This window comes from Eptatretus burgeri, chromosome 9 (genome assembly GCF_056783735.1).
Source record: "Eptatretus burgeri isolate ZD-2024b chromosome 9, Ebu_testis_v1, whole genome shotgun sequence".
Taxonomy (NCBI): Eukaryota; Metazoa; Chordata; class Myxini; order Myxiniformes; family Myxinidae; genus Eptatretus; species Eptatretus burgeri.
The window spans coordinates 92,648,863-92,676,748 of record NC_140969.1 but is presented as its reverse complement, the minus strand read 5'-3'; the positions used below and the strand labels follow the sequence as shown (position 1 = coordinate 92,676,748).

Below are 27,886 nucleotides of genomic sequence, written 5' to 3'. Positions count from 1 at the left end.
TAGATGTACATTATATGTCCAATAAATTTCCAAGTTTGGTGAATCCACATCTATATTTTACTAGATCACGATGGCAGAAGATGCGGAAAGAGCATACGATCAATCGAGGCCGATAGTATGAATAATGAAGAGTAACGTAAAAAAAACATTTTTAGTTTTTGTTTTCCACACCGAGTATCAGTGCATTCAATTGGAAAGAGATTAACACTCGGCAGATAAAAACATGTCCTCATGCTCAATTCGTTCACTTGTCCTTGAAGAAGTTTGTGGGTTATAAATGAAATGCCACCTTTGAAACTTGATCTACTCTCACCCATTTGTATAAAATTAGGTGTGAGTGTGGTCAAATTCCTAATTTGTATGAGTGTGCCTATATATATATATATATATATATATATATATATATATATATATATATATATATATATATATATATATATATATATATATATATATATATATATATATATATATATATCCTGGTGTTCACGCAGTGGTTAGGGTAGCGGCTTGGGATCCAAAAGTCTTGAGTTCAAGCCCCGTTGGGCCACTGAATTAATACACCAGGGGGTTGACTCAGCCTGTCATCCTTCCGAGGTCAGCGAAATGAGTACCAGTGTACTGGGCCGGTGTATACCCCGGTTAAAATAGGTGTACCATATCCCTGTGTCGTAAGAGGCGACCAGGGTTGCGTCAGGAAGGACATCCGGCATAAAACATGTGCCAAATCACTATGCGGATCATACGGATGATCCGCTGTGGCGACCCTGAAAGGGAGCAGCCGAAAGAAGAAGATATATATATATATATATATAAATATATATATATATATATATATATATATATATATATATATATATATATATATATATATATATATATATATATATATATAAATATATATATATACAGAATCTGTGTCCCTGACGGACAATGCAAGACCACTGGAGATTAACTCACAAGTCACCGAGTGGTGATGTTCCATGCACACGACTGGTTCGCAGCGTGGTTAGGATTAATTAATTTAGCCGTGCGGCAGTGTCAGCGTGAACACATGGTTCTGAGAGGAATTTGATAGTATTGGAGGACAATCCTGCAGTTCAAAATGCACAGCAACTCACTTTAAAAACAACTGGATTAATAAATCATGGGGATCGTGGCACGGTAATAAAATGAGACTAGATATGTGAGAAACCTGATCGGCACGCTAAACCGAGACCGAGACGGTAACAGTTTCAATGTCTATTCTTAGTCTAGTCTTCCTTTGGCAGGGGCACTGGACAAACAAAAGAGTTTACAGAATTGTGTGGTGCACGAATGTATGGTCTTCCCTGTGGTGAAGAATTGGGATGTGTGATGCAGGCAAGGCAGATACGTCAATGGCACTTTGCAGTCGGCTTGCGCCACAGACCCCTTTTTTCCCCTTGCCGACCCTTCTCCACCAGATTAGCGTGTCTCGTTTGGCATGCCTGGTGTCTCTTTGTCTTCTGCATATTTTCACCGTGGCGTCTCCCTGGGTTTCTCCTTCTGTCTCCTGCTTTGTGTCTCCTGGGGTATTCCTGGGTCTCTTCACCACGGCATCTCCCTGAGTCTCTTCATAGTGCCTTCTCCCTCGGTCTCTCATATGTGCGAGTGTCGCTGCCCTTTATAGCCAGGCCCCCAAGCACCCACAGAACTGTCTCTCCCACTGTTCTGTGAGGGTCATGCATGTGCTCTAGTAGCCCAGAAGTAGCACATGTGGATGCTCCATCTCTCCAGAGCGTGTGCGGGTGATTTTACCACTATCATGTGGATGTGCCATGTTGGAGTGCAGTTGTATGGTGTGAAAGGGCAATGGGGGTTAACATAGTTAACACTGAGGGAAAAGGGGAGAAGAGACAAGACACAAAGGTCTAGGGTGTCTCGGAACTGCCTTGACATCCGATTCTGGTCTCTGCTAATTGGAGTTACAAACACTTATGGTAATTTTCATTAAGAGATAACTGATGAATAATTCATTACTCATTAACCTCTAAACCATTTTCGTAACATTATATATGGCTCATGAGTTTTTTCCCCCCACATTTTAATCAACAGGAAGTGCAGATGTGCAAAAATATTGTTTATTACCTTTACAGAAATTTCCCATTAAGAAATTTATTTACAAGAGCAATGCGCATGGAAGAACAAGGTAGAACTAAGAGTGAGGCAAACGTCAAAGGAATGAACGAACAGGAAAATAGGAGAGGAAGGAGGAGAGGAAACACTGTAACAAGGAAGTAAGAAGGTTGAGTTAGGAAAGGTTAATAGGGGTAACCAGAACGGCACTCGGTAGAGCTCATACCTCCGCCAGGCTGAACAGTTTACATTTGGTATGCCACTGATAGGCCGGAGCTGCATCTGGAACTAAACCAAAATCTCATCAACTTGTTATTGTCACACACCCAACTGATCCACAAAGTTTCATCCAAATCCGTCCATAATGTTTTGAGACATCCTACTCACAGACCAACAGACAGATGGGGTGAAAACCTAACCTCCTTATAGCTTCGGTGGTAGAGGTAATAAAGATCATGGAACAGAATTGGGGTTGAGAAGAGACGGCAGTGAATTGCTTATTGAATCCCATGGGGGAAGTGCAGGACAACAACCTCTAAGGAGAGAACAGACACAACAAAAGGTGGTTCCAAGATGGGAGAAGTGAAGAATAAAAGAGTTGCTGTGTGCAGTCAGCCCAGATTTTGGAAGCCGAATCAGAAGGCATTATGGGAATAACACGTGTATCTTTGAGCATATAAGGAGGGTCAGAGGTAGCAGAGGGAGCAATATCACAAAATAGACAGGAGAAATCGGAGACCTGTGTTACCTGCCTGCGATATGATGGTAGCAAACCATGTGCTTCGGCTTCATCACGGGAGATTTCAATAATTGTGATGCTGGGACACCAACCCATAGTGGATAGCAATCCTCCTTTGAGCTTTTGACAACTTACAGGAAATCATACAAAATCTCATGGAAAAAAACTTGGGAGACTTTCATCGACCATTTTTTTTTATCAGCACTTAGTTTAACAAATGAAAACATGAGATGTTCAGTCTTGCTCCACATTCAAAAATCCGAATTTCTAGGTTAGTTTACCTTGTCATTGCACTGAATGCGTATTTGATTTCCTCAAATACTATCATTCAAAATACACAGTTTCTTCTCTATTTTGAAAGGGCACGGGCACAAGGGAGGTTGGGGATGATGGGGTCAAGGAGAGTAGTTTAACAGATTTTGTCATAAATATCATGAAGAATATTGTTACGGATTTCAGAATCTGATCCGACGAATGCATACAAACATCCAGGTCCTCAGACAGTTAATTCCATAAATGCATGTCCAGGATAGACCTATCCCCATGTCTGGTGGGATTCTAAATGTGATGCGTTGAGAAGGGTAAATAATAGATTCCCTCTGTTATGGAAAGCTCCTTTTTAATATACGCCCGATATATATATATATATATATATATATATATATATATATATATATATATATATATATATATATATATATATATATATATATATATATATATATATATATATATATATATATATATATATATATATATATATATATATATCGGGGCGTATTATGTGATACTGGTCGTCCGTCCGTCTGTCTGTCTGTCTGTCTGTCTGTATGTCCGTCCGTCCGTTTCTGTCCGCACTCTAACTCCCAAAGTTTTCAACTTTCACGTTTCATATTTGGTACATAGGTACAGACTGTGGAGACGGTGTGTAGGGACATACGTTCGTCATCTAAAGTGGTTGCCATGGCAACCAGGATGCTGTTTTCCATCCGTTCATGTCCGCACTCTAACTCCCAAAGTTTTCAACTTTCACGTTTCATATTTGGTACATAGGTGCAGACTGTGGAGACGGTGTGTAGGGACATACGTTCGTCATCTAAAGTGGTTGCCATGGCAGCCAGGATGCTGTTTTCCATGTAGTAGCACAATTCTGTATATACCTTCTTGTTCGGGCATATATTGTGCTCACTGGCACTCTTGTTCTCTTTACGACAGACATTCATGCACGTAAGATATCCATTAGCCCAACGGAGGCTCGACGCCCACCTTTTTCCATCGATGTTGACACCCGCTTCTTTCACCGACGCTGACACCCGTCTTTTTCCATCGCCGTTGACACCTGCTTCTTTCACCGATGCCGACACCCGCCTTTTTTCATCGACATTTGATACCCCGTTCAGCAGCTCTATGGACGCTAACTGGCTCTTTTTCATATCGGGCTGAACATTGAGGTGATAATTGTTGTTGACGTTTTATGAGCGCTTCATGTTTTCGCTCGGTAATTCTGACAAATGGCTGCTTTTTGCCATTCGTCCAGCACCACAGGCATGACAGTGTGGGCCAGGAATAGTCGCGGGACGGGCGGGTGGTCACGGGCAATGATTCGCAAATGTGGCGGGGTGGATTTGGCTGGATTCTGTGCCCGCCCAAACGGGCCGCCTATAAAAAGAGGACGAGAAGTCCGTTGTGAGGGAGTTGGCGTCAGTGAGTCGGCGTCAGTCAGATGGCTTTTCCAGACAGTCGACCGGTCAGTCAGTTGGCGATGGTCAGTTTTGCAACAGTCAGTCAGACGGCTTGAGGAGTCAGTCGGAGCAGTCAGTTTGAGAGTCAGTTGGCGACGGTCAGTTTTGCGACAGTCAAACGGCTTTTCCAGTCAATCAGTCGGTGCGAGTGAGTTGGTGACAGCCTCAGCACCTTACAGATTCTCACAGTGCCTCACAGCGCCTCACAGCTCCTCAGCTCCTCACAGCTCCTCACAGCGCCGCAGCACTTCACAGTGCCTCACAGTGCCTCACAGTGCCTCACAGTGCCCCAGCTCCTCACAGCGCCTCAGCACTTCACAGTCCCTCACAGCTCCCAACATGTGTCCATCGGTTGTGGCTCCTGGTGGCTCCTGGCTGTGAGTGATGCTCGGACCGTTAATACTCCTTCTGCTCAAGACCTGCTCTTGGTGTACCTGATTCTTGGCGTCCCTGGTTCCTAGGCACTGGCAAAGGACAAGGCACGCTCACACATTTCAGGACGTTTTTATTTGACGTACGACTTCTATTTGGTGAGCGAGACGATTTCTCTTCCGCCCTGAATGATCTGCCAGGTACCCTTGGCTCTGTTTAATTGTTAAGTAAGTCAATCCCAGATAAGCATCTGCTCTTTGTCCCTTTTTCTCTCAGTGCCTGATTGATTTGGAATTTATTTATTTTTACAACACGGAAATAAAAAGTTATTTTTATTTACTTATTTTCTTTTAAATAAATTCCTTTGTTGACGTTCCAACCTGTCCATGCTTGTCCTTTCCTTCTATTGAACCAGCATTGTCCAAACCTAGATAGATTGGGAGGTAATTACCACATGAATTGACCTGTCGTAGTCAGTACGCACCAGCGGTTAAACACTCGGCCGCCCTAATTAAGATCGAATCAAGATAAGATTGGTGCTTTGCCGAGGGTGCGCTCCGCGTTCAGGAAACCACGTGACCTCTAGTTAAACGGCAAAATTAGACAGTGGACACTGGAACTCGTGGTTAACTGAGTGGCGTTTGTGGTTCTAAAGCAACCTACCGTACTACTAAGTTAATTGTGAGTGGTGGCCCCAGGTCCGGCTCTTCCGAGGACAGACTGGGATTAAACGCCCTCAAAGTACACTCGGTACCCATGGCCGTAACAATATTATTACCCTTTATATGCTTTTGTAAGACATTCTTAATGTGATGTTACGTACACCACAAAGTTATTTGTCATAATGCCCTTCATTGTGCATACCTGCTTTGAAGGTATCCTACTATATGAATGAAATAAGGCAAGTGTGTGTACATCTCGAAATGATAGGAAAAACAGTGCTGAACCGATCTCCACCAAATTTTGTAGGTGCGTTGGTAGTACCCTGGGTGAGGTCATGGGAACAAATAATAATGAATAAATAAAAATCCCCCTTCCCCACCCTCTGTGAGGGGCGGGGGTGGGGGGAGACCACTTGCCAATGCTCCTGAAGGGAGCGGGTGATTCTAGTCCACAAAATTTGGACCGACTTTCTTTTCTGGTGAAAACTAAGTCAGCTTATGGTTGCTACCTTTTGCTGGCATAACCATTTTAATGCGTGATTTGTAGACTGCCACTACCCTTGGATAATGTATGTAATCGCAGAGGATTTTATCCATTTCGCATTTCATTGAATGTTCAAACCACTGAACATAAATCAATTTGGTGAGTCGTGGAAAGTTGTAGAGACAAATATTTTAAGGAGCAATCAAAATTATATTGCCACATGTTTTTTGTTTTTTTCAGCCCAACAATAGAAATTGTCAGTTTTTTAGGAAGATCAGAAACAATACCGTACACAGTATTGCACATTTTCAAGTGTTTGTACGTTTGTTTGTGTGTTATTCTTTCATGGCTGAACCGTAGCACCCGGAGGCCCCAAATTTGGGTGGTAGGTACTTCAGAGTCTGGGCATGGTTTTAATCTACTGCACGTTGGCCTTCAAGGCCATTTTGAGGCCACCAAAGGCCGCTATAAAGTACATATTGGGATGTGGGGTCAGGCAGTGCTGCTGCCGACCTGCAGGCAAAAGGTAACCACCATGAGGCCAATAACTCCATAGCTTTTCAATGTCCAACATGTCCTGAAACCCCCACCGTCTTATAAATATCTTATATTTTCAAGTAGCTGCTTACTTTTTTTTCTGGGCAGCACCAGGTTACCTCCTTCGTGTTATCAGAATCTAAACGCAGACATCTGGAGACCTATCAATTTCCCATCATCATACAGGTTCAGCCACAAAATGCCTTTTTCCTTTTGCTTGTAATTTATTCCTTGACTTGTTATTCAACCTTTCTCTTGGGTTTTATGTATGTACCCCTTATGCCCTTCTAAAGAGGATGACAAAATACCTGGAAGAGGTTTCTCAAGACCTGGAGTCCTGCACACGCTCTGTCTTCAGTGCAAGCAGCTATTGTGAGCATCCAGACAGTGGAGTGATCGAACAAGTTGTGCTTGGACTACAGAAAAGGTTGCACTTAATGAAGTTGTGTCTACAAAAAGCCTGTGATGTTTTTCAAAGTCACTTGGCAGGATCTGCTGAATTTCAGGTACATTTCAATTTACAGTAGGCAGCCACAGATGGTTTTCACACTTGTGTATAATGAGAATATCTCCTATTGAATAATTTCCCCAGTGTGACATGTCGTCCTCGAGAGACGAGAGGAAAAATTGGGTCTTTATAATTAACAAATATATCTCACAGAAACACTCCGGTTGGGATCATGTTGAAGTATCTGCCTCACATTAGTAAAGTGCAATGCACCGGGTAAAGTGTTGCTGAGTGAAGTGTATCACACTGGGTAAAGTGAAGAATGACACCAATTGAATGGTGATTATCATCTTCGTTGAATGAGAAAGTTCATGGTTGTACATGGATGTATTCACACAGGAGATGCTACATGAGACGATGAACACAATGATAAAGAAACGAAAAGCTCTCTTGCTGTCCCCTGCTTCTTGGACCCAGCACCATGCCACTGAAGGGTCAATGGTCTGTCCTTAATTATTATTTTTGTTTGGTTCTCTTGCGGCGCGTTTGCAAACCAGTCTCACATCAGGCAAAACCGATACAGACGCAAAGCTGCCATTATTGTCACATTACTTTTTTCTGTTTGTCTATCTATCTGGCTGTCTGTCTCTTCCCTTTTTTCTTGTATATCTTGGGAAAGGAACAATTTAGGGCCACCAAACTTGGCAAACATAATGGGAGGGCCTTGAGGGTGTCACAGGGCGGTGGCGATTTTGAGAGGGGTTCGAGTGGAGGAAGGAGAGATCTTTGTTACGGCTTAAAGTGATTGCAGCCAAGTTAAACACACGCAATGTGAAGTAAAAGTGTGGGATGTAATCATATTAGGCATGGGGGGGGATTGTGAAGGAAGAGGAAAGAGGTGTATTCTATATCGGAGTGCGGCTATTCAGGTCAGCGCTATGTGCCACAGTGCTCCTAAACGTGTTTGGCTTGCATAATGGGGGCCCCATGTGGGGTTTATGTTTTTTTTAAAAAGGAAGTTATTAGCTTTTCTATTTTTTTTTCATTTTAGGGGAGATTTGGAAGAAGAGAGATTGTGGGGGGGGTGGGGGGATATCCGTAATGGGTTGAGTGATCGTTACCAAACTTGGTAGTGATAGTGTAGGCCTCGTGGGGGATTAATGATGAAAAAAGGTAATGTATATAACCACTTTAATCGATTGTGACCAAACTTTTCAAGGATGGTGTACGCACCATCTTAAATAGAATAGGGGTGGGTGGAGGTTTTTATAAAGGGTAGGGGTTAGTTCTCTTTGTTTTATTGAGAGCAGTGTGGATGTAGCATGTGGACCCCCCCACCCACACGCTTTCCAGCACTTGCTTTATTTTGTTTATCCTTACAATAATTCTTCAAGACTTCTCCAGTCACTGATTGATTCTTATCTCCCTTCCTCCCCTATGTAATGTGGAAGTATGAGCATCAAGTCTGTTGCTGTACTACTGGTTCAGATTATTTGCTCTTGTCCATCAGGCTTTTGATGAAGCAAAGGAAGCATTGGAGAAATATGAGAAGAATATTGCCACCCTTCGAAAGCGAGCTTCATACCTTCAGCTGGTGGTTCCCTTTGTTGAGTGGGATATAATGAGACTGGAGGTATTCTTTTAGTCCATTCCCCGCTCAGCGGGAGATGGGTTTTTGCAATTGTGCATGTGCATGCTGTAACTTTTTTTGACCATTTGAGCTTTTGTCATAAAATGTTCAACAAAACTTTACGAGAATATGGAGAAGACAAGTTAATAATTTGGTCAAAAGGTCAAAGGTCAATGTCATATAAAATCGCCAATTTTCATGCATTTGACCTGAAATTTTAAGAATTCGCATGTTGGGTCACTGAATTGGTTCACCAATAAAAAGCGACAAGCCGATTGTTTTTTTGGATCAAAAGGTCAAGGTTGCATAAAATCGTCAATTTTCATCTGATTGAATTTAAATTTGAACAGCGTTTGCATATTGGGTTCACTGAATTGGTTTACCAATAAAATGCGAGAAGCCAATGTTTTGAGGTCAAGGGCCAAGCTCACAAAATCATCAATTTCCATTTGATTGATTTGAAATTTGAGCAGGGGTTTCACATTGGGTCACTGAAGCCTTGGGGTCAAAAGGTCAAGGTTAGCTAAAATCGTGTATTTTAAAAAAAAAAATTGTTTGTTTTTTTGCTGTTTTTGTCTTGTTTAGCATACAGAAGAAGAAGTCTGAATACAAAGTGGAAGGGGATGGGCTTTGCATTTTCAGATACTTTCTAATTGTACATTGTTTCTGAAAATTCTTCACTTTATCTCGATTCTTTGGTGGTACAGCATTCAGCCCTGCACAACAGTGAAGATGGAGAATAATTATAAAGGAGAGATTTTTTTATTCTATTTTATTTTATTTCACAAGTACTCTATTAGGTTTGAAGCTCATGAAAGAGCTGTACAATAAAGTGTCAGAGGTTAAGCATTGCATACCTGGCCTCTCGATCCTGTTATGATTGCAAGCACAGAGGAAGTGTCAGCTGTAAATGTTCAATTAATCTCCTTAAGGGAGGTAGGAGAGTATTTATTGTTTTGGGATTAGAATACAGTACAAGATGGGGGTACATGTGGTGTAGATACAGTGGAAGAGAGAAAATTGGGGTTGAGAAGAAAGGAAACGTGAACAAAAGGATCACGAGCAGATTATTAATTTACAACATGCTTGAGTTGAGCGGAGTGTGGAGTGACCGAACACATTTTGTGAGGATGTGGCAGACACGCCATCTGCTCTTGTTATCACATGGGAGAAAAATGAAACCTGAAACGTCAATGGAAACGCAGCAACAGAGTGTAAACATGATGAATTGCACACACCTGGATGCAGCATAATGAGATTGGTTTATACCTGTTTGGAAGCCGATATTCCCACATAGCTTCTGTTGGGACTTCGAATGCAGCTTCTATGATCCAAGGTGTCTTTACTATGAATGTAGAATGGTGTCTTTCAACCTGTATTATAGCAACATTAATTTTGTGAAATGCCTGACTTTTTATGAACGATTCATGGTTCAGGAAGGAGCAATGAACGTCGATGGATTAAGGTGTAGAATATTGGCAGTAAATGAAGAAGATGTATTTTGAGTTTAGATAGATACTGCCAAACAGGGATCACAAATAAAAGAAAAAATGGAATAGTTATTCATAATCGACATGGGGCTCATAGTGAGTGGACAATATGTTTTTGGACTTTCCTGCACCATCAATATGATCCAGAAGAAAATGCAATGAAGCAGTTACCATGGTTACCATGGTTACCATGGTGGTAACCCAATGGTGGCGAAGGTGGACGGAGGTTATGTATTCACCACCAATGTTTGTTTGTTTGGCTGTATGTTTGTGAGTACGATATTTCAAAAAGTTATTGACATATTTAGACGAAATTTTGTGGACAGGTTGGGTGTGTGACAAGGACGAATTGATTCGATTTTGGTGAAGATCTGGATCTGGATTAGAGAATTAAAAAATAATTTTTTAAGTGATTCTTCACCATTGAGAGATGGAGCCAAAATCGATATGCAGCATGATACTTCAAAAAGTTGTGGATGACAAAACTGTTGTGGATGTGGATGTGGGTTATGACAAAACCTGGTAGAAAGGTTACAAGAACAACCCAATTAAAATTTTGGTTCAGGTCCGGGTGTGGATCCGGCCTTTCAGTGGGATACAAAACGTAAATGGTTCAGCCTGGCGGAGGTATGTGCTCAACTGAGTGCCGTACTAGTCCTTCCTGCTTCGAATGAACACTGAGTACGTCATGACTACCTGAGGAGGGTAAATATAACCCTGGTGTTTGAGACCATCATGGAGAATTGTATCGCTCCAAAACAAGAAAGAGTAGATGGTCAACCTCAGGAACTCAAGGAAGTAGTCCTCTGTTCAGAGCCATCTCCAGAAACTGACCTGTTGTTTTGTTATTATATGGTGTCCTTTTGTCTGTAAGTCTGGAAGAGCATTTAAGACTTTTCTGCATTCAAACTCATGTTCCATGTTTTGGAACATGATTTGTGTTTTTTTCCCCGGATTGCCAGTCAGGTAAGCATCTTTTTAACATTGCCGGCTTTCTTGCAGCATGTGGCAGAAGCTCTACACTGGGAGATAGCCCGCCGGTCGAGGGAGCGGCAAACATACCTTGCTGCCATAAACCACTTTCAGCGGGTGCTGCAGCAGTTGGAGGCCACAACAGCAGCAGGAAGGGATGGCATGGCAGAAAAGCATCGGGCTTTGTGTGAGGGGCAGCAGATTGTGGAAATGCTGCAGACACATCAGGTATCGCGTTATAATTCATTAACATCTCTTCAGTGGCACTGTGTTTATTGATCTATACTCTATACATATATAATAAAGGCAATTTACAGCAAAGACACAGAAGAGCAGAATCTTAATCCCTAACACGTATTTTCCCCTTGTACTGACTTACACACACTAGACATGGTGTCATCATTCAGCCGGGAAGAAGAGACAGGAAGAGTAGAAAGAGGCAGTTCAGAGTATTGTTTTGACTCCTCACCTCATGCAACCAAGTGGGGTTGCATCGGGCCAAAGATTATAAGCGGGGGAGGAGGGGTGAGGGCTTGGGCGGTGGCATGTCAGTGTTGTGTCGGAATCGAGAGGTGTGAGTGTAGCTGGGGCTGTGCAACACACCAGGGACTTCACTGCACCCTTGGCTCATGGGCCATTCATCTCTGGTCCCAACACGACTCGCTCCTGTGCCTCGTACCCCAGCACAGCCTGGTTTAACTCGACCTCCGCTCTGGCGTGTGATCTCTGAGTCAGCAGTCCGAGATGTTCTTGCGTCACTGGTGCATCGCCAAAAGCCCTGAACTGATCTGCACCCTGGCCTTTATACATGCCATGCCGGGTGTGACTTCGAGGGAGCAAAGTTCTCGCAAAAATCCTTCGACTCTCACGTGGCCTCTTCTCATTGGTGTGCATCCGACGGGGTGGGTGCAGCGATGGAGCTATAAAAAAATCCCTGTGTTGTGATGTTCAGACAGCGACGTGCACCCCCGCCCCTCTCATGCCCAAACACTCAAATTATTCCTCCCTGTGCTTCCAAACACTCGAATGGCCCCTCCCCGCACATGCAAATGTTCCCCTGTACTGTGCGTGTTTGAGAAGCGTTGTCCCGTGTGATGGGAGTGGAAGTGCAGGGAAGCAAAAATGTGGGAAGGTAATTTGACCAGTCTGGAAGATTAATTGTATGTAACGGTGAGGGATGGATGAACAGATGGATTGAATGTCGGATGGTGGGTTGCCGGATTGAAAGAAACACTCATGGATTGAAAGAGGGATTGATGGATTGAGATTGTTGAAGTGGATTGAGAAGGTTGAAAGCGGGTAAAGAAGGGGAAGATCAGACCGGAGATGAAACTGGCTAATCTCAAAACGCATCCCCCTCCCACCATTCCACCCCCATTCCCCTGGACAAAGGCCAGGATCTACCTACACACAAACAAAAGAGATAACTGTCTGGGGAATTCATTAGCTGTCAAGCTTCCTTGGGGCTGTGGGCTTCCAGTGAGGACGCTTGGGGCGAATGATGACGATGGTTGCTGGTGCTGTGTTAACAAGGGTCACTGCATTTCAGAGCACACCAATTTTTAATGTTTTTGAAATGCATGTAAGTTTAGCTGTTTCTTTTGCAGCAATGTGGATGTATGAGATACCATAGTGTCTCATTTATTTATTCCGTTCGGCTTGTACCTTCTTTTCTTTTTTCAGGAGCTGTTTTATCGACTGAAGTACCAGGAGCTGCTGCTGAAAAAATTTGATTTTGGGACCACACAATTAGAGGAGCTTACTCCTGGCCTGGAGGACCTGCAACAGCGTGCTCAGCGACGGGCTGCCTGGCTGTGGCAATTGGGCCAGGTAAGAACTTGCTCGAGGAAGTAGTTCTTCCCTTTTCAGGAAGTAGTTTTTTTTCATTTATTATATTCCTTTGCTTGACAAAATGGACATGTTACTGCTTCACTGAATATGCCACTGCATTATTTATGCCGGTTCCAAAATTAGCAAAACAGCTGTCCAGCTCATCAGCAAAATCGTTTTAATGCTCAATTTCCAAAATAAATAAATGTTGAATAGGTATACATAAGAATGTAGATGACACACACGCCTATTAGAGCATTCGTTCATTCTTTTTTAAATGTCACGTCAACAACTTTCTCACAGCAGTGAGCATATCTCTATGAACATGGTTGATAAAATTTGTTGCCCAGAGTTTTCACCAGTTTGTTACCTCTGCCACCAAAGGTGAAGGAGGTTGTTTTCATCCCTTTCTGTCTGTCTGTTTGTTAATTGCCGGAATCCTTCGGATTTCGGCAATTATGTTGGTCGGTTGTGTGTGTCATTCTGTGTGTGTCTGTCTGTTTGTTTGTGTGTTTGTTTACCCTGTAGCAGCCACATCGTTTCAGCGATCATGACCAAACTGTGTACAGACGTCGGCCATGGTCCAACTTAGACACTTGTCGATTTTGGTGAATCAAGGTCAAGGTCAAGGTCACCGAAAAACCGAAATTCTTATTTTCGCAATAACATCCGCTAAAATGGTCGGATCGACTTCAAACCAAATCCAAAATGTGCATCTTCCAATTCTGCATCCAACCATATGTCTCATTGGGGTGTCACACCAACACTCGTCTTAGCGGTTGGGGGTCGAATGTCAGGGGGGTCGGGTCAAAACTTTCAAATTGCGATAAAAACGCCATTTCAAGTCCGATTGACTTCCCAGTTATGATCATGACCAAACTAAGTGCGATAACTCATTAAACAGTATAAGAACTGTTTAACTTATAAGAACCAAATTGATTTCCAGCTTTTTGTTTTTTCAGAGATCATGGAGATATGACAAAGTTATTCCGGCAATTCATTGCTCAACGAGCAATTTCATTATCTTGCCAAAACGAAGTTTTTGCAAGATATGTTAGTCAGCTTGTATGTTTTTTTTTTTGTTTGTTTGTTTTTTGTTTGTTTGTTTGTTTGTCTGTAATCACGTATAAAAAATTCTGCAGAGCACAGTTATCATTGGAAATTTTTGTAACTTCACATATCAGAGGCCTATAGAGGTCCCTTTCAGTGCACAAAATTTTGAAGGTCAAGGTCAAAGGTCAAGGTCACTTTGTCGCAAATCAGGGGAGTCGACGAAACCCTTATTTTTTGAGTAATTTTGATCGGATCGTCTTCAAACTTCATGGGAATATAGTTCATGGTCTGGCGCTCAGCTGATTAATTTTTGGTGGCGATTGGCCTTGGCCTTCATGGTTAGCGCCTCAGGTCAAACATATTTGACCCCAAGGTCAAATTTTCAAGTTTTAGGAACAATATTGTGTAGTACCTCAAATTGAACACCTCGATGAGTGCTTTCTAGATATGTCAAGCTTGAGACATTATGACGTCATTTGGTGACGTTATGAGGCAAAAGCATATTTTTCATGGTTACTCTATAGAACGATTCTCATCGGAATCTCTCATCGGCAGATATTCCCCAAGGAGTCGCTCCTGGTGGATAGCAGCGCTGTTCACCTCAGTGTGATCTTAAAGAAGTCACACGTGGTCACCTTTTGGCAAGATACGGGTCACCCTGCGGGTGACATTGGTTTATTTGTTTGTTTGTCTGTGTGCAGGATATCTCAAAAGTTGTCGGCGGATTCAGATGAAATTTTGTGGACAGTTTGGATGTGTGACAAGGATGAAATGATTAGATATTGGTGAAGATTCGAATCCAGATCCGGATCTGAGAATTTTTTTCAATGATTCTTCACCATTGAGCGATCGGCCAAAAACTATATTTAGCACGATATCTCAAAAAGTTGGGGACGGATTCTGACAATATTGGTGGACACGTTGGGTGTGTGACTTGGAATACTTGGTTCAATTTTGGTGAAGATCCGAATCCGGATCCGGATGTGATCATTTTTTTGTAAGTGATTCTTCACCATTGAGAGATCGGGCTCTACTGATATAGAACAAGATATCTCAAAAAGTTGTGGACGGATTTGGACAAAAGTTGGTGGACACGCTGAGTGTGCGGCAAGGACTAATTGATTCGATTTTGGTGAAAATCCGAATCGTGATCCGGATATGAGAGTTATTTAACTTTTTAAAGTGATTCTTCACTATTAAGAGACAGGGCCAAAAACGATATATATCATGATATTTCAAATATGTATGGGCCCGATATGTTCTTGTGGATCAGGCATGGTGGAAGTATGCACTCTACTGAGTGCCCTTCTTGTTTTATGATGAGTTTTTCCTGTATAACAAGTCTAAACACTAATTGCTTGGGTGTTCCGTGGGTTACCAGGCGTGGGAAAAATTAGAGAGTGAATTGGACTCCCTACACCACACACTGGAGTGCATTGAACAATCTGTCCCTCCTGGAGGACTCTTGGAGGATTCTGAGGAGCAGGTTGCCCAGTGCATCAACTTGTACCAGGTACCAGCATCTTTCCTGCTTTTTATCAGGCATGATTTGAAGATTATTATCTTTTACTGGCATGGTGTTGAATCATCGTCACATTTCAAACACATTTAATATTTAAAGTACATTTTTGCCAGGATTACAGTGTGGACATCCAACTACATTAAGTAAGGCCAGTATGTATGTATGTAGCCTGGTGTTAACTTAGTGGTTAAGGTGGCTGGCTTGGGACCTGAGGGTCCTGAGTTTGAGCCCCTGCCAACCGTTGAATTAACATGATATCTCAAAAGGTTGTGGGGTTGACTCAGCCTGTCATCCTTGCTATGTCAGCAAAATGAGTACTAGTGTACTGGGGTAATTACCATTTGGGGTAACCTGCGTCGGAGGGGTAACCTGTCCAGGACTGTACTACTTTCCAATGAAACTGCCTTGGCAATCCTATGCACCTTTACGGCATGAAAGGAATGGTATTGTTGTGGTTACCAAATTCGCAAACCACCATTCAGGTCCCTTAGGTGAGGTATCTCGGTAAGTACATGTGTAGTTAGGCCCAAACCCGTTGTCTAGTGGGAATACATGTCATTTATGCGTGCTGCGACTCTTCAGGATAGCCGTTTTTCTTTTACTATCTTTAATTTGGACCAACCGCCATTGTTACCACCACCAACCACCGCTTCACCACAACCGCCACGACCTTCACGTCACACCTCGCAACCGTCGCATCGCCACCGTTCTTGCGCCGCTTGTGGGTACCGGTGTTGGACTCGTGCAGGGCGCGCGCCGAACAGCGTGTACAAAATCACGGATTTTGTGCTTCAAAAACGGATCAAAAACGACACACGCCCACTTTTTGCCGTCCAATCGGTGAGCGAGGGGCGATTTGGCCCCGCCTCCAGGGCGTTGGAGGGCGATCGATATATGCAAATTTATGGATCAAAAAGCATTCACGCCCACTTTTTCTCGGGCCAATGGGGAGCGAGGTGAAAGGTCGAAGGCAGAGGGTCAAAGATGAGAAGGCGAAGCCACGGGGCTGATATAAGCGACCGTGTTCGTCAGAAACACGAGAACAGAGAGTTAAGACTTCGCGGGCGGTGGAGTTGGCAAGAAGGAGCTGGTCGTCGTCGTGTGCGTTAGAGTCGGAGCGGAGGAGACGGAGCTGTGGAGAGGCGGCGAGGGCAGACGAGGGGGTGCTCGCGTCGTGCAGGGAGCTGCACCCCAAGGAGGCCGACAGCGCGACCTGGCCGAGGTGGAGACGCTCGTCGCGGGACTCGAGCCAGAGTAGGAATCCTCTATACCCCGAGCATCAGCAACCCCCTCCTGTTTCCCCCCGCGCTGAGATAGTGCGACCAAGGGGGCCCCTTTCCCACCCCCTACCAGACACTGCCCGCGAGGCCCGCGGAGTTGAGGCACCATCGCCGCTCCGCGTCTCATCACCAGACGGGTAGGCCCGACCCGGTCTCGGCCTCAGGCCCGCCTCATCCTTGAGGGTATTCTTTTCCTTGGTTTTGGGTATGTGTTGTCGGCGCCGTCTGTGAAGTAAAATTGTATAAGTGTTGCCGTGTGCTCGCGTAATCGGTAGTAGATCTGCATTGTCGCATTTGCTTTTTGTGTAAATTGCATTGTGTTTTTCTTTTCTGTGTGCTTTTGGTGGAATTGAATATGTGTGCTTTCCGTTCAGCGCGAATAAATGTGCTTTGTGTTGAACTGTTTCCCGCTTCGCTTCGTCATTTCCTTCATTGAATCCTCATCTTGCTTCACGTAAAGGGTTGGTAGTGGGCTGAATACGCCCGATAATTAATCGAACCGTCGAGGTCGACGATAACACCGCTCGGTTATCCCGATAGTACGGAACGGGTCGCTTAAGTGGCCCGTGTCCGAAGTCGACCTGCGGCGAGGTGCGATCGCCCGGTCTACCCTCCGCGTGGGTACTTAGGTAGGTCGAATTTGGCGAGCAACCCTATCCCACGCGGGGGCTGATTGGCTCGATCGCGGTGAGACCGAAAGGTCCACCCGTGACTGGTTCCCGGCGTTAGTCCGAGAGGGTCACGACTGGATTGTCCGTCCGGTGGGCGACGTGCCGCGATTCGAGAGTTACGTGGCCGTCAGCACGCCGGCGGGCGCGAATCCGCAACAGTATTATTATTCGTATGTATGTATGTATGTATGTATGTATGTGTGTACATCTGAAAATCATGGAAAAAAAACAGGGTTGGGCCGATCTCCACCAAATTTTGCATATGTGTTGGACTGTTGGTAGTACCCACAAGTCAGATCATGGGCACAAATAAAATAATCTCCCCCACCCTCCTCACCCTGAGAGGAGGGGGGTCGACATGATTTTCACCTGCGCACGTGCCACAGTGCGAGTGGTTTACTGACCCCCCAAGCCAAATGCTAGAGTTAGAACTATAGTTTGTAATGGGTCCTACTACAGTAGTCTGCAGAGAATTACTGCAGGAAAGGAATGCTATTTTTGCCTGGGGCTACAGGCAAGGGGGATTATTTAGCCACAGCAGAAAATATATTTGCCCCACCTCCCCCTCTATCTCCCCCCCTCCCCACTTGCACCCCCCAGACTGTACCCAAAGGGAGCAGGTGTTTCTTGTTGGATTAAACTGTCCAAAATAATAATGATAAAACCTCTCCCATGCTCCCTCTATCGAGTGCAGCCTGTGGCTGCTGGTTGCATCATTGGTTGGGACGCGGCTATGCCGCTGATGCAGTGCCCCCCTTACCAGTACACTGGTGCTCATTTTGCCGACCTCAGAAGGATGACAGGCTGAGTCAACCTCCTGGTGTATTTTTTTAATTCAGCAGTCAACGGGGCTTGAACTCAGGACCCAAGGATCCCAAGCCGCCACCCTAACCACTAAGCCAACACCAGGCTTCTTTCCCATGCTCGCCCTTGCTCATCAAATATAGGATTTCAATTGGTTGCCCTTCATATCTGAAGAAGGTCATTCACATGAAAGATGCAGAACTTTACCTGGACTTTTTGCTTATAGTGTACAAGTTGCTGCCCAGACAGCCACTACAGGCAGCAAGCAGTGTAATATGATGTGTCGAGAAGATCAGGCCACTTCTCACCCACAGTCTAATCGGGAATTTGTAATTTGTTCAGGGTGCCTCAATAACTCGCCTACTCTTTGTTGAAGGTCAGCGTGGGATCTTCAACCTCTACCAACTAAGGCTAGCAGATAGGACTCCCAGTTTAACATCTGTCTGAGGGGCAACTAATGCATTGATGTATCGCCAACATGTGAAACACCACAGTGACTGTTTAGCGAGGCCGAGATCAGAACCCAGGCTAAACAGTTCAGAGGTGAGTGTGCATCCCTCAAGGCTATCCTGCCAGCCAATCATGTCATATATGTTCTGCTAAAATCTGCAAACAAACGGGATGTGCATGACGTACCCACAGCACTCTTCACGCCATACATGAGTGGTCGCAAAATTTGAGTATTGGTGAATACATGCAACAAAGCACATCCGATACAAGTGCTCCACAGGTGAATGACATATCGTAGCGCGGTTTGTTTAAGAATCCTTTTTGTCATTGCCATACATTATCTCTTGCTATCCACGATCATATTTTAACATCATTTTTAGCTCGCCTGTTCGAAGAACAGAGAGCTATAGCGATATCCCCAGCGTGAGCGTGAGCGTGAAAATGTTAAAGTTTTTGGTGCAAGTTATTTCCTTTCTAATGTTTTTATCTACCACACTATTTTTTTACTGATTACAATATACAAATACATATATTGCTTTAAAATTATTTGGATCAGACTTCACTGCAATGCTTTATAAAAAAATATCATTAGACTAGTCCGATAAATGTATAAACAGGCGAGCATTGGGTGGCTTTGACACCAACTCTCTGGTTACTTGTAAGCTCGACATTACGTTAGTGGGGAGTTCTTTTCCCAACTTTTTCTTCAATCTCAGCCTATAAATTGTGGTAAAAGAAATAGCATTTCTTCCTTCTCTATATTTCTAAGACACCAATTCAGGATGTTATCATGATAGCATGTGTCACCACTTGAAGGTTTCTGTATGTCATCCCATCTTTTCTCTCCTCTTTTCCTGTTCATTACCCCCCTTGCTTATAGTGTCAACCTTTGTCCACATTGCCCGACTGTCAGTACGTTGCCTTTCCCACACAGTCCCTTTGCAGCATAAGAGGTGTAAGAGCATCACACAGACAATGAGAAACGGAGTTCTTGATGTAAAGTGCAACTCTGCTGCTTTAACGGGATTCAGGCATGTTGAACCGGAGGTGACAAAAGCCAGGAGAGACAGATTCAGGGACTACGTCCTATGTGAGGAAGGATTCTCTTAAACAGACAATGTCCATTTTATCAGCTGTGGCCTGGATTGAGAGATTTGTCAAATCAGAGCAGAGGTCTCAGATGTTGAAGATCAACACAGTTAAGGATATGGGAGGAGGCACTGTTGGCAGGTCGCAGGAAGGTGGAGAGTGGGTGGGGGGACTTGGATAAGTAGTGTGTGAACTTGGAGGGGTTGAAGGAACTTGGAGAGGGGATGGGGCTGGGTTGGAATCTGGAAGGGTGTGAGTTGAGAGGTGTGGGGCATGGGTGAAAGCTGGGAGGGAGCAGGGCGGGGAGAGTAAGCTCAGAGAGAGAGTGGGGTATGGGGAATTTGGGTGGGGGTGGGGTGAAGGGGAAGATCGGATGGGGTGGTGTGAGGGAGAACCAAGCATTTTCGAGTTCAACAAATTTGAGAAAGAAACTGTGTGAAGAAGAGGAAGAATTTTGGCTTTTTTGTAGTGAATAGTAGGAAATAAAATATAAAGTTGAGAAGCGTGACAAGAGAACACTTAAGGTAAAGAAAGTCGAATAAGGCACATGTCAAAACAGAAACAGAATGTACACATTCCGTAGCTGAGGTCTTAGGGTGCACTCAGAAATAAAATTGTAGAATTGTAACAAAACAATATTCAGTCACAGCTGCCATAACACTGATCACAAGGACACAAAATGCAATAATACACACCAAGAAGGTGTGATTAAGACATGGAAATTAGATGAAAACGATTAACAACACGGAGATGAAATGATAACAAAAAGACAATGGATCCGGCCAGGAAACTCAGCTTTTATGAACTTCAACAAAGCATGTATGAAGCAACGTCCAACTTGCTTAGAGTTGAGGGTTCTGTCGTTTTTTTATCCATATTTCCAAAAGAAACTTACATTCCTCGTGTGTGTTTTGAAAGAGCACCAAAATTCAAAATAACATTGTTTGCAAAATAACACCAAAAACAATAGTTGACAGAACATAGCTTCAGTGACCCATCAGAAATGCCTCCAAACATACAGTGCTCAGCATAAATGAGTACACCCCGACAGATTTGTCAGAAAACCTTTAGTTTCCTTTCAGAATCCACATTTTCTATGGGATACTATACTACAAAATACTCCCACAAATGTGGGCCATTGATTGCAAACAAGATTTATTAATTTGCACACACAAAAAAGGAATTTTCCTAACAAATTCATTAAAGACCATGTTGCAAAAATGAGTACACCCCAATGAAAGTCTTAGGAGCAAAGCAAAATTTTAGACACAAAATTCTAATTAACAATAATAATTCAACCACAGGTGAGTCTAATTATTCATTAAACAGGTGTCCAGCAGACAGTTGACTATAAAAGGGTGTTACTTAACAAAGAAAACCCCTTCCCATTTCATGCTGTCAGCAATGGCACCACATGGAAGAGAAATGTCACAAGACCTGAGAAAGAAAATAATTTCTTTACACAAGGAAGGTGAAGGCTACAAGAAGATCAGCAAAGCTTTACTCATCAGTCAGAATGCGGTAGCAAAGGTGATACAAAAATTTAACAAATATGGAACTGCAACCATCTCACAGAGACGTACAGGCCGTCCACGGAAGTTAACACCTTGACAGGAGCGTCTTCTGATGAGAAGGGCTGAAGAAAATCGCCATGCAAGTTCTCTGTACTTAGCGAAAGAAGTAGAAAGTCAAACTTGGGTGACTGTTTCCCGTGACACAATACGGCGTACACTGCAGAGGAATGGCATGCATGGGTGTCGTCCATGAAGGAAGCCTCTCCTAAAGCCCATGCACAAAAAAGCCCACCGAGGAATTGCCAGGGCCCATGCTAAAAAAGATGAAGACTACTGGGACTCTATACTCTGGAGTGATGAGACCAAGATAAATGTTTTTGGAACTGATGGCTTCAAAACTGTATGGCGTCGCAAAGGTGAGGAGTACAAAGAAAAACTGCATGGTGCCTTCAGTGAAACATGGTGGTGGCAGTGTCCTTATTTGGGGCTGCATGAGTGCTGCTGGTGTCGAGGAGCTGCATTTCATTGACGGTATCATGAATTCACAGATGTACTGCTCTATATTGAAAGAGAAGATGCTACCATCACTCCGTGCCCTTGGTCGTCATGCACTTTTCCAACATGACAAAGATCCAAAACACACATCTAAGGCCACTGTTGCATTTCTGAAGAACAGGGTTAAAGTGATTCAGTGACCAAGTATGTCTCCTGATCTGAACCCAATCGAGCACCGATGGGGAATTCTGAAGAGACAAGTTGAGCATCAGTCTCCATCCAGCATCCAGGCTCTAAAACAGGTCGTTCTTGAAGAATGGAAAAAGATAGATGTTGCAATATGTCGCCAACTTGTTCATTCCATGCCTAGAAGACTTGGTGCTGTCCTTCAAAATCATGGAGGTCTTACAAAATACTAGATGTAGTAGTTTTTGTTGTGGGGTGTATTCATTTTTGCATCAACTAATTTGAGTAAAACTGAAGATTTTGTCATGTAAGTTATATTATTAACCTTACTTTCATGTTGTGAGTTAAACAAATGTTCTATAAAACTCAATTTTGTCAAAATTTTGGAAATTATTCTTGTGTTCATTGAGATATTGATGAAAATCTTACTTTTCAAAGGGGGTGTATTCATTTATGCTGAGCACTGCATATATATATATATATATATATATATATATATATATATATATATATATATATATATATATATATATATATATATATATATATATATATATATACTCTACTGGTCAAAAGTTTTAGAACACCCCCATTCTTCCAGTTTTTACTGAAATTTAAGCAGTTCAAGTCCAGTAAATTTCAGAGTTGTTAAAAAAGGCCCTTTCCAGGGAACAAGTAAGGGGTGAGCAACTGCAGCTGTTTTCCAGCAATGGAAGTAAATTAAGCCTTGAAAGTTGATGCAAACAATTCCTACAGGTGTCCCAACTTTTGTTGATTAGTTACAAACCCTATGTCTGTATAGAAGCAGTGTTGGAACAGTCTGTGTTGCTCCACCCTCTGAAGCATTATTTGGACATTATTGCACTGCAGGAAGGAGTGTATTGCTATCATAATGGTAAGAAAATGACAATTAACAAAGGAAGACAGACAGACCATTATAACCCTTAAAAGTGTAGGTCTTTCCTTTAGAGAAATTGCAAAGAAAGCCAAGGTGTCAGTGAGTACAGTTCCCTCCACCATCAAACGGCACTTGGAAACTGGAGGAAACTCTGACAGGAATAGGTATAGCAGACCCAAAGCCACAACACACTCAGAAGACAAGTTTCTGAGAGTCAACTGCTTGCGTGATAGGTGGCTCACAGGACAGCAGCTTCAAGCACAGCATAACACTGGTCGAAGTAAGGAAGTCTCGGTTTCAACTGTGAAGAGAAGACTTCGAGCTGCAGGTTTGACAGGTCGAGTTGCAGTAAGAAAGCCAATGCTAAGATGGCAAAATAATAAAAAGAGGCTTGCCTGGGCATTGAAGTACCACCAGTGGACTACTGAAAACTGGAAGAAGGTCTTATGGACCTATGAATCAAAATTTGAAATCTTCGGTTCATCACGCAGGGTTTTTGTACGCCGTCGAGTCGGCAAAAGGATGGTTCCTCAGTGTGTGACACCAACTGTCAAACATGGAGGAGGAAGCATGATGATCTGGGGCCCTTTTGATGGATCCAGAGTCGGCGACTTGCACAGAGTGACTGGCACCCTGAACCAAAAGGGCTACCACAGCATTTTGCAGCGCCATGCAATACTCTGGTCTCTGCCTAGTTGGTCAGGGGTTCATTCTACAGCAAGATAATGACCCAAAACATGCCTCCATGCTATGTCAGAAGTACCTTAGAAGAAAAGAACAAGATAGTAGGCTTCAAACCATGGAATGGCCAGCACAGTCTCCAGACTTGAACCCCATCGAGCTGGTTTAGGATGAACTGGACAGAAGGGTGAAAGCAAAGCAACCTACAAGTGCAACACATTTGTGGGAACTTTTGCAACAGTGTTGGGAAGAACTTTCAGAACAATATTTGATTTCCATTGTCATAAGAATTCCACGAGTCTGTTCGGTTGTTTTCTCTGCAAAAGGTGGCTACTTTGATGAGTCCAAAATTTAGATTAAATTTTGTTCAACAAAATGATTCCTTGATTTCTTTTTTATCTGCAGTTGTTTATTTGTTCTATGCTTTAATTTCAGGGTACATTGAAACATTAAACTGTTTAAACTTCAGTAAAAACTGGAAAAATGTGGGTGTTCTAAAACTTTTATCCGGTAGAGTGTGTGTGTGTGTGTGTGTGTGTGTGTGTGTGTGTGTGTGTGTGTGTGTGTGTGTGTGTGTGTGTGTGTGTGTGTGTGTGTGTGTGTGTGTGTGTGTGTGTGTGTGTGTGTGTGTGTGTGTGTGTGTGTGTGTGTGTGTGTGTGTGTGTATATATTGTTGCGGTTTTCGCGCCCGCCGGCGTGCTGACGGCCACGTAACTCGAATCGCGGCACGTCGCCCACCGGACGGACAATCCAGTCGTGACCCTCTCGGACTAACGCCGGGAACCAGTCACGGGTGGACCTTTCGGTCTCACCGCGATCGAGCCAATCAGCCCCCGCGTGGGATAGGGTTGCTCGCCAAATTCGAACTACCTAAGTACCCACGCGGAGGGTAGACCGGGCGATCGCACCTCGCCGCAGGTCGACTTCGGATACGGGCCACTTAAGCGACCCGTTCCGTACTATCAGAATAACCGAGCGGTGTTATCGTCGACCTCGACGGTTCGATTAATTATCGGGCGTATTCAGCCCACTACCAACCCTTTACGTGAAGCAAGATGGGGATTCAAAGAAAGAAATGACGAAGCGAAGCGGGAGAACAGTTCAACAATAAAGCACATTTATTCGCGACGAACGGAAAGCACACAAATACAATTCCACCAAATGCACACAAAAAAGAAAACACAATTCCATTTACACAAAAAGCAAACATAAAAGTGAAAACACAGTGCAGAGCTAATACCGACTACCGAGCACACGGCAACACTTATACAATTCTACTTCACAGACGGCGCCGACAACACATACCCAAAACCAAGGAAAAGAAATACCCTCAAGAATGAGGTAGGCCTGAGGCCGAGACCGGGTCGGGCCTACCCGTCTGGTGATGAGACGCGGAGCGGCGATGGCCCCGCAACCCGCGGGCCTCGTGGACAGTGCCTGGCAGGGGGTGGGAACGGGGCCCCCTTGGTCGCACTATCTCAGCGCGGGGGGAAACAGGAGGGGGTTGCTGATGCTCGGGGTATAGAGGATCTTTATTATATGCGACGAGCGTCTCCACCTCGGCCAGGTCGCGCTGTCGGCCTCCCTCGGGTGCAGCTTCCTGCACGACGCGAGCACCCCCTCGTCTGGTGTCGCCGCCTTTCCACAGCTCCGTCCCCTCCGTTCCGACTCCAACGCACACGACGAGCAGCTCCACCGCCCGCGAAGTCTTGACCCTCTGCTTCCGACTCTCCTCTTCTTGACTCTCCTTTGCGACTCTCTTCTGACTGACGAACACCGTCCTTTTTATCCCCCCGTAACTTCGCCTTTGACCCCCTCCCTTTGACCTTTCACCTCGCTCCCCATTGGCCCGAGAAAAAGTGGGCGTGAAGGCTTTTTGATCCACAAATTTGCATATATCGATCGTTCTGGAGGCGGGGCCAAATCGCCCCTCGCTCACCGATTGGACGGCAAAAAGTGGGCGTGTGTCGTTTTTGATCCGTTTTTGAAGCAGAAAATCCGTGATTTTGTACACGCTGTTCAACGTGCGCCCTACACGAGTCCAGCATCGGTGCCCATGAGTGGCGCGAGATGACGGTGATGCGATGGTGGCGAGTTGTGACGGTAAAGGTCGTGGCGGTTGTGGTGAAGCGGTGTTGTGGTTGGTGGTTGATGTTGTGGTTGTGGTGATGGCGATTGGTCCAAAATAAAGATAGTAAAAGAAAAACGGCTATCCTGAAGAGTCGCAGCTCGCATAAATGACATGTATTCCCACTAGACAACGGGTTTGGGCCTAACTACACATGTACTTACCGAGATACCTCACCGAAGGGACCTGAATGGTGGTTTGCGAATCTGGTAACCACAACACTATATATATATATATATATATATATATATATATATATATATATATATATATATATATATATATATATATATATATATATGTGTTTGTGTGCATGAATGCATACTTTGATTTGAAAAAATACACATCCTGATATATTTAACACCTCATGCTGCTTTTTCTATCTCCCACCCAAAAGTAAACATGCGTCACATGTCCCTTTTTTCTACAAAATCTCGGCTCGGCAAAGAGCGAGGTGAGAGAGGGAATGAGAGCGAAGTCGATGGCATGACATCATAAATCCTCACACTTCCCACCTAAAGCAAAGTTGAAAGATGGCAAAAAGTTCCATCAGAATCAAATTTCGAGTTAAAATGTTGTTTTTTTTATGTTTTGATCTGTGACAATAAGTCCCCTCCCTTTGCGGCATGAACCAGAGATCACATCCAAAAAATTCGTTACATTATTAATGCGTTCCCCAATGTTGATTGCATCGACAAAGTTTCATTTTGTTTTTGAATGTTTCAAAAAATGCCTGCAATTGCATTTTTGGTATTTGACCTTCTGACCTCAGGGGCGGGGCCAAAAATGACACCACTCTTGCACTTTCTTGCCATGTGGTGATTATAACTCACAAATTTGATGAATATCTGCACAACCGTTTATGATGATATAGCGTGATGGACAGACAGACAGACGGAGCCAAAATACAGTATTCCCCATTCTTTTTTAATAAGCATGCTGATAATACAGGAACGTGCTGACAATGAGGCAGTGGAACAACATGCAGATGTATTCAGTGCTTTTCTGTGTGATTTGACTTCGCACAGCTGCCACAAGTGTGTTCTCTACATCATCTGCTTTTGGGTGTGTCTGGCGATTATTTAAAAAAAAAAAAATTATTTTTGGCCAATCAACCATTTCAGAGTTAGCTTATTTTAATCATGCACCCACCTGTTTAGCATGCCAAGTACTCATCTTAGAACAGCCACTTTCATGTTGAAAAGCCACTAGAACTGACCGAGTGTCTGCATTGGAAGCCACCCGAGAGTATGCCATACTCAGGTTTTGTTCTTAATGCTCAGATTTTAATGTTAGGGTTGTTTGTTTGTTTGTTAGTTTTTAAACATTAATGATGTACACACATTCATACCAATATGTACATGGTATTTAAACCATTATACAAGATCGTTCACTCATTTTTATTGCTGTCGTTTTTTTTTTAATCCCTTTTTTTGGAGTAGAAACTTGCATTCATCGGTGTATGTTTTTGATTGCTAGCTTTCAAGATTTTGCATGAAGATTCAAGATTGTATCAAGATTTTGATTGTTAGCTTTCGCTATTTCCGAACATATTTCCCGATATTTCAACTGAACTCAAAGCACGCAACAGTTCCCAACATTTTTTGTTGTTATTTCTCTTCTTGTAGCATTTGAAGCATAGCCTGGATGAGCATCAAGCCAAGCTTTGCCGAGCCCTGGCATATGGAAAGAAACTCCGCCATTTGGCATCCAAGATTGTGCATGAAGACGCGGGTCATAAATCCGTAAATGCCTCAAGGTGGAAGAAGGATTTGGATTGCAGAAAAAACGGAGAGGGTGTCATTTTGCAGTCCAATGTCAACCGTGATGATCAAGAAAATGAGGATGACCACAAGGAAGACATTGTGGCAGAATTGAGCACACAGAGCAATTTGGAAAAGTTGGAAAGAGTTGCTCTTGGTCTAACATCTGCAAATAGTGATGATTGGAATAGTGCACCTTCTGAAGCAATGGCACTCTCTGGCAATGCAGTGCCAATCCGGCTGGAGAAGCAGCTTGTACAGCTTGGCGAACGGTGGCTAAACTGTGGTAGTAGCGTAGGCCGAGAGCTTGGTCGCCTTGAAGCACTTATCACCCATCTCATCAGGTACT

General features: G+C 43.7%; 1 protein-coding gene across 6 annotated transcripts in view; it reads left to right on the top strand.

Annotated features, from left to right (window-relative positions):
- Positions 1 to 27,886, top strand: part of LOC147020621 (nesprin-1-like) — a 464,443-nt gene that overhangs the window by 219,128 nt on the left and 217,429 nt on the right. For all 6 annotated transcript variants that reach the window (XM_085896125.1, XM_085896126.1, XM_085896121.1 and 3 more), the window contains 7 exons: positions 6,927 to 7,139; positions 7,481 to 7,582; positions 8,592 to 8,714; positions 11,204 to 11,401; positions 12,857 to 13,003; positions 15,438 to 15,569; positions 27,403 to 27,881. In XM_085896125.1, the coding sequence (XP_085752251.1) occupies positions 6,927 to 7,139; positions 7,481 to 7,582; positions 8,592 to 8,714; positions 11,204 to 11,401; positions 12,857 to 13,003; positions 15,438 to 15,569; positions 27,403 to 27,881 (1,394 nt within the window). The remainder of the gene's footprint in view (positions 1 to 6,926; positions 7,140 to 7,480; positions 7,583 to 8,591; positions 8,715 to 11,203; positions 11,402 to 12,856; positions 13,004 to 15,437; positions 15,570 to 27,402; positions 27,882 to 27,886) is intronic.